Source organism: Quercus suber, unplaced genomic scaffold, assembly GCF_002906115.3.
Source record: "Quercus suber isolate HL8 unplaced genomic scaffold, Cork oak 2.0 scaffold_163, whole genome shotgun sequence".
NCBI classification, from domain to species: domain Eukaryota; kingdom Viridiplantae; phylum Streptophyta; class Magnoliopsida; order Fagales; family Fagaceae; genus Quercus; species Quercus suber.
Window position 1 is genome coordinate 970424 of NW_027069624.1, and position 13738 is coordinate 984161.

The 13738-nt window shown below is 37.5% G+C and overlaps 2 protein-coding genes across 2 annotated transcripts; both read left to right on the plus strand.

Annotated features, from left to right (window-relative positions):
- The first annotated feature begins 590 nt into the window (after positions 1–590).
- LOC112003756 (endo-1,3;1,4-beta-D-glucanase-like) lies at positions 591–2534 on the plus strand. The gene is made up of 6 exons (XM_065777769.1): positions 591–613; positions 700–826; positions 1142–1232; positions 1373–1462; positions 1864–1964; positions 2162–2534. Exons 1-6 carry the CDS (start codon positions 591–593, stop codon positions 2300–2302), a joined length of 573 nt encoding a protein of 190 aa, XP_065633841.1. The 3' UTR covers positions 2303–2534.
- Positions 2535–4482: 1948 nt separating this feature from the next.
- LOC112003752 (endo-1,3;1,4-beta-D-glucanase-like) lies at positions 4483–8428 on the plus strand. Its single transcript, XM_065777770.1, has 6 exons — positions 4483–4489; positions 5180–5269; positions 5456–5548; positions 7338–7441; positions 7737–7864; positions 8338–8428. The coding sequence occupies exons 1-6, from the start codon at positions 4483–4485 to the stop codon at positions 8411–8413; spliced, it is 498 nt and encodes a 165-aa protein (XP_065633842.1). The 3' UTR covers positions 8414–8428.
- The last annotated feature ends 5310 nt before the right edge of the window (positions 8429–13738 follow it).

A 13738-nucleotide genomic window follows, 5' to 3' on the forward strand; every position in this document is an offset into this window, starting at 1 on the left:
TTTTTTTTTTTTTTTTTTTTTTTTTTTTTTTGGTGTAGTGATGATGAATCTATAAAGATTATAAATATAAAAGATTTAAAAAACAAAGATACACTAAACCTGATGACTTTTATGCTAAAAAGAAAATTGTTTACAAAAAACATGATAAACAAAATTTGGTAAAGGAAAATGTTACAATTGTGGAAAATATGGTCACTTTAGTAAAGAATGCAAGCAAAAAACTAGTAAATTGAAAAATAAACTTAATATGTTAAATATTGATAACAGTGATAAAAAAGATTTGATTTGGATACTTGAGTCACAATCTTCTGATTCATTTGATATTGATATTTTAACCTTAAGTGAATCTAATTATCGATTTGCTAGCGAATCATCTGATTCCCCTGATATTTTATATATATATATATATATATATAATTCAGAGCCATCATTCTAAAATTTAGCTGACTTAATTTGATCAAATATTTGAAATACATTTATTTTTCTTTCATTCTGGAGGCAGATTACAATAGATAATTGTAATTGCCTATTTGAAGCTATATTATGTTATTTTGAATAAGAAGTGCGACTATAAAGATTTTGCCGTTAAAATGTGGAGTAGTAATCTACACATGTTTGTTCAAACATACACTTAACATTGTGAGTTTGTGCTTACTTTTCGATTATGGAAACTAATGTTAGCTGTTTTCTATTTTAAAGGAAGCTTGCAGACAAGGTTGCAGCTTCTGGATTTTATGTTGTAGTTCCTGACTTCTTCCATGGAGATCCCTTTGTGCTTGACAATGCTAATAGGCCCATACAAGTTTGGTTGAAGGATCATGGACCGGTTGGTTTTTTATTTTTATACTTTACTGGAAATTGCTTATAATTTTGATTTGCTTGTTAGGGTCTCATTGTGAGTTTGGTGTTTTGCATATTGGGTTGTCTGAATATGCGTTTGGATTAAGCTGTGTAACTTCTTTATTGTTATTGTTGAAAGCAATATACGGATCATACTTCCTAAAATATTGATCCACCTGGATGTGTCCCCCTTTTGTGACCTTGATTGAATTTACCCTATTATTGCTGTGCCTTCTACTAATTGCTATGCAATTTTCAGTATGCACTAATGGTGTCTGAAGCTCTGTAATTATTGCAACAGGACAAGGGATTTGAGGAAGCAAAGCCAGTAATTGAAGCTTTAAAAAGTAAAGGTGTTTCTGCAGTTGGGGCTGCAGGCTTCTGCTGGGGTGGTGAGTTTTTCTTATTAACTCTTTATTCCCAAAGTAGCACCCTCTTCAGTTTTTTTTTTTTTCCTAACATTTTAAATAATATAGCATTTTATTGCTTGAGAAGAAAAATGCTGACATTTGAACTTCTGTATTCTTCTCAGGCAAGGTTGTGGTTGAACTTGCAAAAGCTGAGCTTATCCAAGCTGCTGTGCTATTACATCCTGGATTTGTCACTCTAGATGATATCAAGGGTATGGATTCATATGCTTCAAAATTCTCAAAACTTGATATTAGTTACACTAGATTGTTAGTTTGCAGATTCAAAACTTCAAAAGTGTCTTTTGAATCACCTTCGGCAAAGAACTTCTAGCTCTTATCGAACTTTAGCAATTAAGATGTCAGATGTCATTACAAGTACCAGATTTTATAAGTTACTTTTTTCCCCTTTCTCTTGAGGTTAATGGTTATGTATTTGCTACTGGCATTTTGATATAATAATACATTACCTGGTTCTTAGAAATCACTTCTTTTATCGTACTTAATGCCTGCAATTTTATTTATTTTTTTTTTTTGGAGGTTTGGTACAAGTTCAAGAAGAACAAAATCAATGGATTGTCTCGTTGTTCTGATCAATATTTGGAATTAATTTCAGGGGTTAAGGTTCCAATTGCAGTACTAGGAGCTGAAATTGACCAACACTCTCCGCCTGAACTCTTGAAACAGTTTGAAGAGGTCTTAGCTGCTAAATCTGAAGTAAGAAAATCAAATCCTTGTCCTCTTTTTTTAAAAAAAAAAAAAAAAGTCTTGGTTATTCATTTTTAAACACTACTTTTCGGTGTTAAGCTGTTAACTAAATTTATATGCCTTTCCCTTTCTAATTATGAAACTTTTTTTTTTCTTTCTTTTCTACTAAGTTTTGGTTAATTCAAGTAATGCTTGATTCTTTTCAGGTGGATGGCTTTGTTAAGATATTTCCGAAAGTTGAACATGGGTGGACAATCAGGTATAGTGTTGAAGATGCGGCAGCTGTGAAGTCTGCTGAGGAGGCTCATCAAAACCTGTTAGAATGGTTTGCTAAGTATGTGAAGTGAAATTGTCAAATTGTCAATTTAGATACTTTTGTGTCATGTATTGGCTTTACATTATACAGCTATACTTCAATATGTCGTATGTAAAAATTTGGATGAGGTTATGAATAAATGGTGAATAAAAGTTGCATGCTTTATCAAAAAGTATGGTTGTAGTGAGAGCAAAGTGGTTGTAGTGAGAGCAAAGTGCCTTTTTCTAGAGAAATTATTTAATAAATCAGTCATATATATTACATTTTCCTCTAGTAAATGTGGGTCTCGTATGCGAGACACATATAGGTTTGTCATTATGTGAGAAAAAAGTGTAATACACCAGATGCACTAAATAATTTCACGATTGTCCGATGAATGTTTTCACCTAAGCCATAAAAGTTCTTTAAATGCTTTGTAATGGTTTTTATGGTTATCATTACATCATAAGTTCGATGATTTCAACTTCATCAATATCGATGCCTTTGAGCTATCAACGTTTAAAATGCACTAAAATGGTATATTGGGGGGCTTTGAAAATGGCGAAGTTTCTGTAGGGTCTTGCCACACTGTAATGATAACCATAAAAGTGATTGATGTTTGATGCCTTTGAGCTACTAGAGGTTGAGAAAAGTTGAGGAGCTTGTGTCTAAGGCTCTATAAATGGCCAAGTTCTTGCCAGGTCTTGTCTCATTGTGGGAGTAATTTTTGCTTCAATTTACATGGCACGTTACAAGTTTTTGTTTTGTCTATTTTTTTTTCTTTAAAAACAAGTGGGGAGTGGGGAGGGAATTTGTTCCTTCATCAGAAAATCGAGCAATCTACGAGCCACAAGATTCTGGGTACATGACATTTTATAGGTCGCTTGATGTGTACATGTAACATGTGCCAAATTCTGTTTATGCTGTCCTTCCAAATATTGGGATAGAGCTTCCACTATGATGATTATTTTTACTTGTTTTAATTCTAAGTATTGATTCGATCATTTTGTGATTCTTTCAAATTAATGGAAACTACATCAACAATGTTATGTCAATTATTAGGAAAGGTAAATATTAAGTAATCAATCAATTACTATATATATATATACACTGAAGCGTAATATTTATTGTTACTACGCTCTTGTTGAGCCATATCAGTGACCACATCATTAATCCACTTCTAACATTCTCTCTTATTTTTAACCTTTTTTTTCCTTATTATTTTCCCAACTTAATTTTATACTTTCTCCAACTTTTACTCCCCCTTTTACATTTTTATCTTCCCACTACCATCTACCTTAATATCATTTTTCTCATATCCCTTTATCTTATTTTATTTTTGGTTTTTCTTATTCCCCTCATCTTATTATAAATTTACAATTCTCTCTCTCTCTCTCTCTCTCTCTCTCTCTCTCATTCTTTCTTGCAACTCTACTCTATATTGACGAATCATTGTGACTTTTAAAACTCTATTTTGGGTTCATACATTTTGGTGTTGTATTTTTTAGTTCTCCATTCCAAGTAGTATCTCTCTCTCTCACAGTTTCGGTTTGATTTTTTTTTTTTTTTTTTGAGTAAATACTTGATTATTTTGGAAGTAAGAATTTGAACTTATATCAAAACACAATCTTGGCTAAGCTAATTATAGATCGGCATTCCATCCACTTCATCTATTTAGTCTGGTTTAGTCTACTTTAGTCAATTTTAGTCCAATTCAGTCTACTTTGGTCAATTTAGTCCTATGCGGTCCATTTGGTTCACTTCGGCTAATTTTGGTTAACTTACGTCAACTCGGTCATTTTTGGTCCATTCAGCCCACTTTAGTCTATTCGGTCCATTTAGATCCATTTGGTTCATATAGTCTATTCGGTCCATTTGGTCAAATTTGGTCTATTTCAAATCACTTCGGTCCAATTCAGTGCACTTACTTAAGAATGAGAAAATACAAATTTAGAGTACTGTCAATTATTTGAGTAATATCAATTGTAATTATATGATAATTTTTTGTTATCATAATAATCTCCTTAAAAGAATTAGAATTTGAATAAAAATTTTGGAACATAAAAATTTTGATTGTACCAAAAGAAATTAGGAAACTATAATACATAATAACAATTGTAAGGACACGTTTTACAACCTAAGCCCAAAAGGTATGGGGTATTGGCCCAATGAGCCTAGTGCAATAAATTTGTGGAGAGTGTGTTAGAGAACTGGGTTCTTATGAATTGAACAATGGCTAGTATGGATTAGATGGAAGATTTAAATGAAACAACAGACACAAATATGAATAAGTTCACAGTCCGAGAAGATTAACATTCCTATAAACCGAGTGAGACTGAGTATAAATATTATTTAGATTGTTACAGTGTTCCTTTTTCCGTCCTCCTTTCTCATGGAGGGTCTCTCTTATTATATAGTCCCTCTTGGACAATCTTTACCCTACACTTGTCGATAATTTGGGTTGCTACTTGAGTACTTGTCCCATTAAACAATTCTCATAAAGTTGCAGCTTCTGGATTTTATGCTGTAGTTCCTAACTTCTTACATGGAGAACCCCTTGTGCTCAACGATCCTAATAGGCCCCTACAAGTTTGGTTGAAGGATCATGGAATGGTTTGTTTTAAATTTTTATTTTTTATACTTTACTGGAAATTGCTTATAATTTTGATTTACTTATTAGGGCCTCATTGTAAGTTTGGTATCTTGCATATTTTGTCTGAATATGTGTTTGGATTCAGTTGTGTAACTTCTTTATTGTTATTTATGAAAAATATATATGGTTCATACTTCATAAAATATTAATCTACCTTCCCCTTTTGTGACCTTGATTGAAATTGGCGACCCTGATATTGCTGTGCCTTCTGCTAATTGCTATGCAATTTTCAGTATGCAATAATGCTGTCTGAAGCTCTGTAATTATTTCAATAAGACAAGGGAACTGAGGAAGCAAAGCCAGTAATTGAAGCTTTAAAAAGTAAAGGATTTTCTACAGTTGGGGCTGCAGGCTTCTGCTGGGGTGGTGAGTTTTCTTATTAACTCTTCATTCCCGAACTAGCATCCTCTAGAGAAAACCATTGCTTGTTAGGGAAGATTTTTTGTTTTTTTGCAGTTTTATTATCAATTCTAAATTTCTAACATATTATATAATATAGCATTTTATTGCTTGAGAAAAATATTGACATTTGAACTTTTGTATTCTTCTCAGCCAAGGTTGTGGTTGAGCTTGGAAAAACTGATGAGCATATCCAAGCTGTTGTGATATTACATCCTTCATTTGTCACTCCTGATGATATCAAGGGTATGGATTTATATGCTTAAAAATTCTCCAAAGATTGATATTAGTTTCACTGGATTGTTAGTTTGCAGGTTCAGAACTTCAAAAGTGTCCTTTGAAGCACCTTCCCAAAAAAAAAAAAAAAAAGAACTTTAGCAATTAAGATTGATAAGGCGAATTTTTAATTGGAAAAATAAAAGTTGTTGATCTCTAAAGACCCGTCAACTCTATTATGCATACTGAAGACATCACGCAAGATGAAGCTGTTAGTCTTTAAGCTGAAGACTTCACACAAGATGAAGCCGTTAAGCTGACGACTTCATCTTACGACCTGATGGCATCTACACCCGGAAAGAATGAAAAGCTGACGGGGAGTAAGCTGAAGGCAGTAAGCTGAAGGCAATAAACTGAAGGCAGCTGAAGAGTAAACTGAAGAGTAAGATGAAGACAGTAAGCTGAAGAGTAAACTGAAGATAGTAAGCTGAAGAGTAAGCTGAAGACAATAAGCTGAAGGTAGTAAGCTGAAGATAATAAGCTAAAGACAGTAAGCATAAGAGGAAGCTGATGAGAACAAGCTGAAGAGGGTAAGCAAACCTCTGTCGGGATCCATTAGTAAGTGACAATGTTAGGGAGTCCACGAAGCTCACCGCATAACCGACAAGTTGACCTTAGGCAATGAAGATGGGTAACTGACGCTACTAAAGCTGAAGGGAATAGGCAAAACTGACGACCCTAACGTGGTTTGTCTTGATCACCACACATGAGTATATAAGGAAATATCTTGTATCCCACGCTTAGTGTTAGTCTCCTACAAGGAAAGGATTCTGCAATATACGCTCATGAGGATTCCTATAAGGAAAAGACTTCTAGCATAAGAAAGAGAGGTCAACCCTCTATTACTAGAAAGAGAGGCCTATGGGCTCAGCCCCACTTGGGCTCACAACTTATTTGTTTGTTGGGCTGAATTTCCTACTATGGGTCGTTCTCCAACTAAAGGCTCAATGAGATCACTTTTCTCTTCCTCGGCAACACACTGCTTCCTCTTCCTCCCCTAAGATATTCTCTTCATTTGACTTTTCTATTCCCTCTCTTCTCCACCCTCTTTTCAACCAACCCTTCCCTCTTATCCTCTCCCCCTATTTATAGTTCTTAGCTCAGACGTAGGTTATCAATGCTCTCATAGTTTGTGCCATAGAGGGTCCAGTAAGGTTTTCTATAAGTGGGAGGTCAGGTATGGGTGGCTTTGGGACTTGGTTCCCACCCCCGTCGGCAGCTCGGCAGAGTCGGTGCGCGCTTAGTGTTACAGAGGGTCCAATCAGGGGGATGGTAAGTGAGAATTTAGGCTTGGGTGGCTTTGGGACTTGGTGCCCACTTCCGTTTAGAGCTCGGCAGCGGCGCTTAGAGGGACTTCTCTGAGCAAAACAAAGATGACGCACCGTTCAGTGACCTTTCTGAACATGCTCGGTAAATATATGTCGAGCATAACTTTAGTAGCGAAGCTCGGGCCCCCGGACTGCGGTAGTGAGGGCTGGGCTTTAGGGTGAATGAGAGTTGGGCCCAATTACTGTGCATTCGGAGCGGAGGCTAGGGGCTGAGTGGGCCCAACGGTTTGGATGCCGCACAGGTATAATAATACATTTTACCTTCTTTTTGTTGTTGAGAAGATAATACATTTTACTGCTTAATTAAGAGTTAACGCCTTCTCTATTTTTTATTTTTTTTATTTTTATGTTGAGGTTTGGTACAAGTGCGAGGAAGAACAAAATCAATGGATTGTATCATTGCTTTGATCAATATTTGGAATTAATTTTAGGGATGAAGGTTCCGATTGCAATACTATTCTCTGAATTTGGCGACTACTCTAAGCCCAAACTCTTTAAACAGCTTGACGATGTCTTAGCTTCTAAATCTGATGAGGTACGTAGGATGTTTTGCTTGATAAGAAAAAAAAATTTGCAAGCTAAAGTTGCTCTTAAATGCTTGATTACATCCTTCTTCTATGTGTCAAATACTTTAGGTGTGTTACTTGTAGATACAATGAAACACCAAAACTTGGGGTTGGTTACATGAATTGAATCTTTGCCTTACCTCTATATGGGGCCAATCCCGTATTATATCATGATTTGATTGATTTCTTTTATGTCTTTCTTTGCATTTTGATTATTGTTTGGGTTTGCCACATAGTAATCAAGTAATGTTTGATTATTTTCAGGTGGATGGCTATGTTAAGATATTTCCGAAAGTTGAACATGGGTGGACAGTCAGGTATAATGTTGAAGATGCTGCAGCTGTGAAGTCTGCTGAGGAGGCTCATCAAGACATGTTAGAATGGTTTGCTAAGTATGTGAAGTGAAATTGTCAAATTTGATACTTTTGTGTTGTGTCTTGGCTTTGTATTAATATATGAGTAACAGTGTGAAGTGTGAACCCAGCCAAATTAATATGTGGAATGTAAAAACTTTATCAATTATGGGTAAATAAAAGCTGCCTGCTTTTTTTTTTGATGAGAAATACGTGAATTTTATTAATAATGAGAAAATAACAAAGCATCTTGAATCACTGCATATTCAATAAAAGATAGTGTTTTTTTCTATCCAAGCTACAAAGTGATCAAGATCTTTGGCGGGGCGTGCCAAGTGGTGAGCTGGTGTGTTTCCTTCTCGCTTTACACGCAGCATTTGGTGTTGCCTAAAGTGCTGTAGCTTGGCGTGGATACCTGTGATGATATTTTCAATACTAATGGGTACTTTTGACTTGTCCAAGAGAGCTCCAATAAGTACTGAACTATCTGACTCAAAAGTGACATCTTGTAGGCCAATGTCCTTTGCAAAAGTGATGGCTACATCCATTGCTTTGGCCTCAGCTTCAAGTGGACCAAGAGGCAGCTGAAGTTGCGTGCTCAAAGCAGCAAGCATGTCACCCATATGGTCCCATACAATGACCCCAATGCCGACCGACTTTGTGCTCTTGAAGACCGCAGCATCCATGTTGACTTTATAGCATGGGAACATAGGAGGGGTCCACCTGACTTCTATTGCAAAACTGGGATTACAGTACCAAAAATGCGCAAGATGGAAAGCATGTAGCATGGAACGGGCTTTCATTATGATGTCATGGCTGGACTGCCAAGGAGAGCCAAGTCGAGTTTTGTTTCTATTATACCACATGCACCATGAAATCTCGATTATCAATTCAAGCATATCCTTACCTGTGTGTTGAATGAAGATAAGGTGCCATAGAAGGTCCACGTATTCCCTGAAGCGCATGCCTCTAGTGTCCAGTGGTAGACCCGTAGCTGTCCATGTGTCTTGAGTTTTGGTGCACTCCCAGAACATGTGTCCACTAGTTTCCTCCCCAAGGTGGCAAGCTTCGCATGTGGTTTCCTCTATAACCCCGCGATGACAGAGATTGACTCTGGTAGGGAGTATATTGCAACAGGCTCTCCATGCAAATATTTTGAGTTTTGGTGGGACGTTGAGACTCCATAGAGTGCGCCAAAACAAGTGTTGAGACTCATCATTGGAAGCTCTCACCGCATGGGTATGATCTGATAATGAAAGGGCTATCTTATAGGCACTACAAATCGTGAAGGTGCCTCTTGGAGTGTAGGCCCATACCAAATGGTCAACGGCTTGACTATGGCTGCGTGGCATGCTGAGGATCACATCGGAGTAATCTTGCATGAAAATCTACTTGACCAAGTCACTCTGCCATTCGCCTGTAAGTTCATCCAACAGTGAACTGACCCTTGCATCTCCAGGCAAGGTATTTGGTGGTGTTGTGGGGCGAAAAGAGGATGGTTGTGGGAGCCACCTATCATGTCAAATTTGAGCAGATTCACCGTTGCCTATCTACCATCTGCAACCTTCTTTAACCACACACTGTGTTGCGATGAGGCTTCGCCATGCAAAGGATGGCTTGGAGACTAACTCAACTTGTAGAAAATCAGTGTGTGGAAAGTATCGGGCTTTTAGAACACGGGACACCAAAGAGTGGGTGTTGGTTTGTAGTCGCCATCCTTATTTGGCGAGGAGTGACAAGTTGAAGGATTTGAGATTGCGAAAGCCTAAACCACCCATTTCCTTAGGAGTATAGACTTTGTCCCAAGATAGCCAGGCCTTTTTTTTTTCCATTGGACTGTCCCCACCAAAAAACACGGATCATGCTAGTCATTTCATCACAAAGCGTATCCAGAAGCTTGAAGACACTCATAGTGTAGGCTAGGATTGGGCCACTACTTTAATGAGCACTTCCTTCCCCGCTTGCGAGAGCATTTTCTCTTTTCAACCAGACAACTTGTTATCAAGTCTCTCTTTTAGTGCTCGGAAGGTGTTCTTCTTTGATCTACCCACCAAGGAAGGTAGTCCCAGGTATGTCTCATGGTGTTTTATAACCTCGGCTCCAAAACGTTGCTAAAATCTGCATGCTTAATCTTGTAATTAGCTTGTAACCCCATGTATATGCATGGATACACTTAAAAATATACAATAAGATGCATAATATAATTCATATATATAATTTAAATACTATTGATGTCATTTTTATATTTTGTTAACTCTTTAAAAAAATTTGTAAGGATATTATGTAAATTATCATTTTTTTTAATTATTGTAAAACACTTTTTTTTTTACGATTTATTTATTCTAGACTTTTTGGTTTTTATACTTAATAACTCACTTGTATGAATATTTATGATGTGGACCTACATTTGATTCTAAAATTAAGAAATAAAACTTTTTAAAAATAAATAATCTAGTACACATGACACAAAATTGAAACTTCAATTTAGAATTCTAATTTGAGTTTCTCTCAGCTTCACCTATTATTTATATATAGATATATAGATGAGAGTATGGTGTCTTTTTCTAGAGAAATTATTCAATACATTAGTTGTATTACATCTCTCTCTCTCTCATATAAACATGGGTAATACATGTAAGACACATATATAAGTTAGGCGAGAGAAAAGTGCAATACACCAGATGCACTGAATAATTTCACTATTAACCAATGAATGGTTTCACCTAAGTTATAAAAGTTCTTTGAATATAATGCTTTGTAATGGTTCATCTGGTTATCATAAAATCATGAATTCCATGACATAGAGGGGACTTTGAAAATGGTGAACTTCCTGTAGGGTCTTGCCACACTGTGGGAGGCTTTGTAGATTGTTTGGCATGGGTGTCTCTCAATGATCGACTGTGCATTAATTTGATGACTGAATCCTTGGAAATGGGTCATAAATTTGCTAAATTGATCATGGGATAGAATTTCCACTATGATGATTATTTGTACTTGTTCTAATTTTAAGCATTGATTTGATCATAGGTTGTGTCGATGGCTAGCGTTAAGCATTTGATTTTGCGATTGCTTTCAAATTAATGGAAACTACTTCAACAACGTTATGTGGATTAGAAAAGGCAAATATTAAGAAATACTAATTAAATAGACAAAAAATAACTATATGTATGTTAAGATGCAATTAAGAAACCATTATAGGCAATTCTAATTACAAGATAATGTCATTAAACTCTCAATACTAATCTTTAAACATAATGTAAAGCTACAATGACATTATAAAATCAAATTAAGAAATTACAAGAATACATATGTACTTACTTGCATCAAATAGCTTAGTAAGACAACATATAACCCTAAACTAGTAAGCTACGAGTGAAACATCAAGAGAAATTAGTCGGGATGTGTCTTTTCTTTGGATGTGAACTTCTATTTATACTTGAGACCTTGACATTATAAAATCATAAGACTATCTCATATGATAATTTTTCATCATTAACAAAGTAAAACAAGCCGCAACTCAATAAAGCTTTTGATCCACACATTGCCATTTTTGCTCCGCTTCAAAGGGAAAAGGGTATAAAAAGAGGATCTATTGTGTTAACAATATAAAGAGAGAGAGAATGACTGAATAGTCAGTATAATAATATATATAAAATAATGTACAAAAGAGAGCCTTATATAGGCTAGGTATGTGTGCAGTACAAGTAACATGAGTGCAGTACAAGTAATATACTGAGCTAAGCCCAATGGGCTAATCTAGTTTAATCTCTACACTAACATCCCCCCTCAAACTCGAGGTGGCAAGGAGGAAGCCAACTAGAGTTTGGATATAAGATCTCAAAGACGACCAGGCGGGTGAGACTTGGTGAAGATATCAGCAGGCTGGTCAGCAGATGAGATGGAGAACAACTTGAGATTGCCTTTCTTGAGATGCTGGTGAGTGATGTGGCAGTCGATCTCAATGTGCTTGGTGTGTTCGTGGAAGACATCATTATGAGCAATGTAGATAGCACTACGATTGTCACAATAAAGAGGAGTAGCAGTGGGTTGTGGAGCATCCATGTCAGCCAAGAGCCAACGAAGCCAGACAAGCTCGAAGGTGGTGTCGGCAAAGGCACGATACTCAGCCTCAGTACTGGAACGGGAAACAACATCCTGCTTTTTGCTACGCCACGAGACAAGAGTGGTACCCAACAGGAAACAGAAACCTGTGATAGAGCATCGATCAGTAGGATCACCTGCCCAGTCTGCATCTGAATAAGCATGAAGCTCAAGAGAAGACCGAGAGGAGTAGTGTAAACCATGATATAGTGTGCCCTTGACATATCGGAGAATCCGAAGAACAGCAGCATAGTGGACAGAACGAGGGGCATCCATGAACTTACTAACCATACCCATGGCATGTGAAATATCTGGACGAGTAACAGTGAGATAGATCAGACTACCAACCAACTAACGATAGCGAGTAGCATCAGATATAGATTCACCATCCAAGGGTGTGAGCTTTGCATTGTATTCCAAAGGAGTGGAAACAGTCTTGCTGTCAGTGATACCGGCTTTAGAGAGAAGATCAGAAGCATATTTAGCTTGGGAAAGATAGTATCCATCAGAGGATAAGGTAACCTCAAGCCCAAGAAAATAGATGAGAGTGTCCAAATCTTTCATCTCAAAATGCTGACTAAGGAAGTGCTGAAGAGAGCGGATACCTGCAGAATCATCTCCAGTAATAATCATATCATCAACATAGAGAAGAATAAGAGTGATACCAACAGAGGATCTTCGGACGAAGAGAGCAATGTCATGAGGACTCGAAGTGAAACCCTGCTGATCAGCAACTGAGCTAAACTTCTCAAACCAAGCTTGAGGAGCCTGCTTGAGGCTATAAAGAGCACGGCGAAGGCGACAAACTTGATTGCTTGAGTGTGGATAGCCAGGGGGTGGTTGCATGTACACTTCTTCTTGAAGGTCTCCATTGAGGAAAGCATTCTTCACATCCATTTGATAAAGAGGCCAACGGCAAACAGCAGCCACAGCAATGAGACATCTGACAAATGTAAGACGAGCAACAGGAGCAAATGTTTCCTCATAGTCAATGCCATACTCCTGGGTAAAGCCCTTAGCAACTAGGCGAGCCTTGTATCGTTCAACAGTTCCATCAGCCTTAGTCTTGATCTTGTAAACCCACCTACAACCTACTATAGACTGACCAGGAGGCAAATCAACCATATCCCAAGTGTGATTTTTATGAAGGGCATCTAGTTCATCATTCATAGCTTGCTGCCCAAAGAGGGTCAGTATGGGCCTCACGATAGGTGTGAGGTTCATAGAGGGTGGCAAGGGCAAAAAAGCAATGATAATCAGAGAGATAAGGGGGAGGAATGCTTACCCGAGTGGAACGACGAAGTTCAGGACCATCAGGAGACTTAGGAGAGGGTGGTGCCGCAGGATCCAAGACAGGCGGGTCATATGCCGGGGACAGAACCGGAGATAAGTCGTCTGGAGAGGCAGTCGATGTTGAAGAATCCTCCACAAGTTCAGGATAGAGAGGGAGGAAAAGATCAGTAAAAATGGGAGACTCAGAGGAAGAGGATGTAGGAAACTGCTGAAGACTCGTGAAAGGACGATGTTCCCAAAACTCAACATGACGGGAGACACGAAGACGATGAGAAATGGGATCATAGCAGCGAAACCCCTTTTGAGATACACCATAACCAAGGAAACAACAGAGACGAGCACGAGGTTGGAGTTTTGTTCGTTCATGAGGAGGAAGAGAGACAAAGCAAGCACAACCAAAAACAGAGGAAAAGATCAGTAAAAATGGGAGACTCAGAGGAAGAGGATGTAGGAAACTGCTGAAGACTCGTGAAAGGACGATGTTCCCAAAACTCAACATGACGGGAGACACGAAGACGA